Source organism: Drosophila eugracilis, unplaced genomic scaffold, assembly GCF_018153835.1.
Source record: "Drosophila eugracilis isolate 14026-0451.02 unplaced genomic scaffold, ASM1815383v1 contig_81, whole genome shotgun sequence".
In the NCBI taxonomy this organism is placed as follows: Eukaryota; Metazoa; Arthropoda; class Insecta; order Diptera; family Drosophilidae; genus Drosophila; species Drosophila eugracilis.
In genome coordinates, this window is record NW_024573712.1 from 699,945 (window position 1) to 705,197 (window position 5,253).

The 5,253-nt window shown below is 37.4% G+C and overlaps 1 protein-coding gene across 1 annotated transcript; it reads left to right on the forward strand.

The window, feature by feature from the left end:
* The first annotated feature begins 3,132 nt into the window (after positions 1-3,132).
* Positions 3,133-5,002, forward strand: LOC108106253 (secreted protein C). The gene is made up of 4 exons (XM_017213218.2): positions 3,133-3,222; positions 3,309-3,377; positions 4,295-4,556; positions 4,643-5,002. Exons 2-4 carry the CDS (start codon positions 3,317-3,319, stop codon positions 4,923-4,925), a joined length of 606 nt encoding a protein of 201 aa, XP_017068707.1. The 5' UTR covers positions 3,133-3,222; positions 3,309-3,316; the 3' UTR covers positions 4,926-5,002.
* Positions 5,003-5,253: the final 251 nt, after the last annotated feature.

A 5,253-nucleotide genomic window follows, 5' to 3' on the forward strand; every position in this document is an offset into this window, starting at 1 on the left:
CCTAGCCGGATGCAATCATGTCCATGGGCGTGTGCTTGAAATATCCTTTGTTTGCCTTTCCCAGGATCCGAAAAACGAGACAGTGAAAAAATAATCAGAAATAATTGCCAGCCAAGTCAGGATAATAAAGATACTCGTGGACCAAGTACATTATTGCCATTGATATCCCAGCTATATCTCCGGCATATGCTAGTCGTAGTTTCTATAACTTGGGCGGGCTGGGTAGGCTGGGTAATAATTCTAGATTCAGGTCGCGTTCCTACGTCGCCAACCTCAATGCATTGTAGTTTGTCGCTGACTATCCGGTTACACTGGGGAAATATTTGAGAGGTTTATACTTTCCATATTGGCAAGCAACTCTTCAACTTTTACTTTTGGCTAAGATCTGCAAACCATCTTTGTCATGGTTATAATTAAAATACTTACTTTCTTCAGCCAGAATCAGTATTACCCTTACTTCTAAACTACGATTGCTAAGTAATATTTGCAATATTTTAACTTGGTCTATAGCCTATAAAATAGTTTGTTTGCTATTTCATTTCCTTACTTTATTAATGTAAACTATTAAAAACCCAAGCTAAGACTATAATCCCTTCATTTTTCCAGGTGTAACTTCTATATTCTCTGACCATCACGTAGTTCATCAGGCGGCTTCTTTTAGCCTTTCGTCCTTGTTCCGCATTAAAGTTTTATTTGGCCGTGGCCACTTGGCATGCGAGAGAGTGGCTTTTGACCTGGCTAAAAAGGATACTAATCATAGCCACTGCCCTCCATGAGCATCACACTCTGCGCCATCCTCATCAGGTTGATTGCGAAAAATCACTAGAGAAATCAGGCTAGGTTCGTGATTCCATACTGACATATCTAGAGAAGTGGATTTGAAGTGCTTTTTCCACCCAACCACCCACAAAACATTCAACTGACAATCACAAGCAAATTATTTTTTTCCACTCTTTTCTTGTTTGTATTTTTAGGCGAAAAACATTGAAAATCAATTTCCGTTGAGGGAGGTTGAAGGCAGAAAAGCAAATTGTCATTCAGTCTCCAGCCACCTCCACCCACTTTGGCCTTCTGATTTGGTTATATTATTTTCCTCAGCTGTTTCAATAACTCATATTTATGAGGGCAGTTCCCCAGAGGAAGTCAAAAAATCATTAAAGAAAATTATTTCGAATTTTATTTGATCTTTAAAAAAGTATTTTTTGTGTTCTTTAAGTTAAGTATTTTAAGTTTAAGAAAATTAAACAAAATAGTTGGCCATAAATCAGTCCGAAAACGAAACCAATTTCCACACTTTGGTCAGGATCTAATACCCATGTCCTGTCTGGCGATGAAAATAAGGGGCGGGGCGGGGCTGTTCCCAAGTCGGCTGTCAAACATAATCACCTTGCCTCCCGCCCCCCAACAAGTTCTATTCTCAAAGGAAATTTATTTTTTTTTTTTTTTTATAGATGGACAGCAGGCAGAGACAAAAGTCTGTGTGTGAATGAAATATTTTATTTTGTTTTCTTTTATTTTTTGTGCGGCCTTTCATTTTTTAACACATTTTGTAATTTCAACACGTTGCCACGTACCGCAAAAGTTTTCTTCTCCAAAATGTCCACCAATTGCAACGAGTCGAGTGTCCACCACCACTACTTGGATTCTGGACTCTGGATTCTGGGCTCTGGACTCTGGATGATTAATGGTTTTGGTTTTGCTCGGACAGGCTCTCCGAGCTGGCTGGCTGGGTCCAAATAATAAATCGTTCAAATCGGCTGGGGATTATTTTTCCAACTAGGCGGTCGAGCATTTTGCTCTGTCACCATTTTTGCGGAAAAAAGGTTTTCCTTTTCTCTTTTTCGTATTCAATTTTTGTATATATTTTTGGCCAAAGAACGTGTGCGAAATTTGAAAATATTTTGAGCTGAACAAATGGCAGGAATATGTATTGGATTAATAATAAGTCTAAGGAATTGAATTCGTTTGACGTGTGAGGATTAGGCTGGGTGGGGAAGGTAATTGGCTTGGGAGAAGGGGCAATGTGGCTAAAAAATAACTAAAACAAAATCTGTTTTAGGTTATAAATTAAAATATAAATGAAATGTCATAATTTATCCTTAATTAATCTTATTTTATTCAACTTTAGTTAACTTTTGTACAATTTAATTGCCAAGATAATGATTTACTTTAACCAAAACCAAAAATCCCCATTCACAACCGTTAAGCCAGTCCCACTAACCAACTCATTTACTTCTATAACCAGTTTGACTTATTAACTTAAAGGATTTCCTGGAATATATATGTTAATGTAAAATTAAATAACAAGATTTGATTTGAGTTTTGTTTTTGTTAGCAAAACAAAACAAAAACCCGCTAAAACCAGTTCATTTTCAAACAGTTGGCGTGGAGAAACGCTTGCAAGATTTGTTTAAAATTCAAAATATATTATAATTCGTGGACGCATGCCGGCCATTAAACAAATTAAGCTGAACTTATAGTTTAAGTTAGACCAAATACATGTATACCTTTAGGTGTTGGCCACGTTGTAATCAGGTTAATGCCCCAAGCAAAAAACAAGCAAAGAATCAAGAAGTTCTTCTTTGCTTTTTGGTCAAACAACACGAATCGGGTCAAAAACAGAGCTCAAGGCGAAAGATTGGGTGAGAACAAGAAGTAGGAAGACCGAGGGTACTTGGCCAAAAACAGCTTGACTCGTTCATAGGCAGTCGACAATATATATGTATATATAATGCAAAAAACAAATAAAGTGAAAAAAAAACAAACAGAACAGAAATTCCCAGTTGGCTGCCTCGTCATGTAGTCTTTTATTATTATTAACTTTTTCGTGGGGATTTATTTGGTGAGATAAAACTTACTGAGAGAAAAGTTAACTGAGAGAAGAGATGTTATTAACCATGAATCACTCTTGGGCCTAACTTTATTTTTATGAGCCCAAGCCAGGTTTTTATTTTAAGCCCAACAACAACGACAAAATCAGTTAATAGCCTGGCTTCTTTTGTTTATTGTTGATTCTACCGGTGGAGTTATTTGTTCAACTCTTCTGCTTGTCTGACGGCTTCTGCTTGTTCTTCCACCTTTAGATGATAATGATGTTGATGGTTAGCACTACGTCAGCTTTGAGAAATTTCCATATATAAGCGCCGAACAGCCGGAACGCGAGCTTAGTCGTTTTGGAACTTTTCACGCGTTCGCTGCCTCAGTCTTTCGTTTTGCCCTCCTGTGAGTTGTGTTAACCCTTGGATAAACCCCCAGCTGAAAAACAAAACCCCCACGCCGTACTAAGTGTTAAAAGTGTTCTCTTACAGATCTCACAATGAAGTACGCTGTGATTGCCATCGCCCTGTTTGCGATTTCTGCTGCTGCCGCCTCTTCCGGTGAGTAAAAACGTTTAATCATAATTAATGAAGTGTTTAAGTTCGAGTCTGCAATTACATCATCGCTAGGCAGGGCAGCTATTGTGTTTATTATTAATTTGATTAACAAGTTAGTGGATGGTTGTGTGCGTATGTTAATAATAATACCCGAAAACCTATCGAACCCATCCGGAACCCCGAAAACTGGTTTGTGAAATTCGCTGGCTCATTAAGTTGGCGACAATGTTTGCCCATCGAAAACTTTCCGTACATTAATTTTGATTTCAGTTTTTTATATTGAATAATTTATCTATTCATCTTGTCATTAGGTTTATAATTATTCACGCAGTTGTAGAGTGGACAAACTTTCACATTCGAAAAAGAAATTTCTATCGTTTTGGAAGAACTTCTTGCATACTTTCGGGATTCTGCAGTTTAAGTCATCTATCAGTTACCTTTTGTTACATTTAACTATCAGTTACATTTTGTTCTATAACAAACTTATATTAATAAAATGTAAATACAAATTGATGTTTTTAGATATATATATATATATATATTTTATAGCTCTATAATGATGAATAAGGCTGTTGTACTGTGGGATTTACTTTTGCATTTAGAATTTTAGAACCAAGCTATTTAATGATTTATAAACTAACTAGATGTTAGTTCAAAGCTTATAGGAAATACTTCATATTAGCAATCAATAAAAGAAATTATATTATTTTTAATATTAAGTATTTTTGTTAATGTTCCAATGGTAATGCAATACTAACAATAATATATATGTCCAAAATTATATTCGGATATTAAAAAATGTTTAAAGACCAAAATGTAGTTCCTATTTTGTATGTAAAAATCTAAAAAAATATGTATTAACTGCCACTATTTCTAAAATCCTTCATGATTAATAATTTCATAAAATATAAATATTTTAGCTGGCCAATTCCTGCCCCGTGCCTTCTTCACATTGGACGCTCAGGGCCACCAGTCGGATGTCCACCCAGTGAATGCCCATCTGCTGAGGCGTCTGCGTCGCCAGATTTACAGCGCGTCCTCTTCCTCATCGTCTTCATCCTCGTCCAGTGGAAATGGTGGCACTATCACCTTTGCCTCGCACTCCGTTCAGAATTCCGATGGATCTGGACAATCTGGTTCCACTTACACCCAGCAGTCCGCTCCAGTGGCTCCAGCGGCTGGGTAAGTTTTCTTTACCTCTAAAAAACAGAAGGATATTTTAGAGAACACAAACTAATGGTAACTATATCTATCAAATTTATGTTCAGTGTGAGCTTTCAAAACCGTTTCGGTGAGGACTCCGCATCGGGCAACCCTAGCTCGGGTAGTGCCGGCATTCAATCCTCCGGATCAGTCGTAACCAACAACGGATATGGCAGCACTGGCAGCACCTTTGGTGCCACCAACAACTATGGATCCGTTCCTTACACCCAAATTCAACAGACCGTCTCCAGTTTCGATGCTAATGGCAACCAGAAGGTGACCACCATTCAGGGTGCCACCGATCATACTGGTGCCCTTAACGTCGTCAAGAATGAGTACTCAACTTAAGAAGAATTCTTCTTATAAATTTAGTTATAATCGATTGTAACGAAGTCAAGTTAATAAATTAAAAAGAGGTAAATTAATTACTCTGGTGTTAATTACTAGTTTGCCTTTTCTTGAGTTCATAACTTCAAAAGTATTAATCTCTCTGAGAAGATTCCCAGTTCCTTTTTCTTTGAATCTTTCAACAGCCATTTGGTTGGGTCAATTAATTGCTTCCAAGTGGGCGCACAGCCACGCCCCCTTGCAAATGTCGCAGCTTATTCATTGCGGTTTCTGTCGCCTTCACTTTGCAAGTGCTCTTTTTTGCACACTCTAGATGATTGCATTCCAC

Coding starts and splice junctions, on each gene's coding strand:
- LOC108106253 (XM_017213218.2), top strand. CDS start 3,317: ATGAAGTACGCTGTGATTGCCATCGCCCTGTTTGCGATTTCTGCTGCT. Junction 3,378..4,294: donor TGCTGCTGCCGCCTCTTCCG/GTGAGTAAAAAC, acceptor TAAATATTTTAG/CTGGCCAATTCCTGCCCCGT. Junction 4,557..4,642: donor CCAGTGGCTCCAGCGGCTGG/GTAAGTTTTCTT, acceptor ATTTATGTTCAG/TGTGAGCTTTCAAAACCGTT.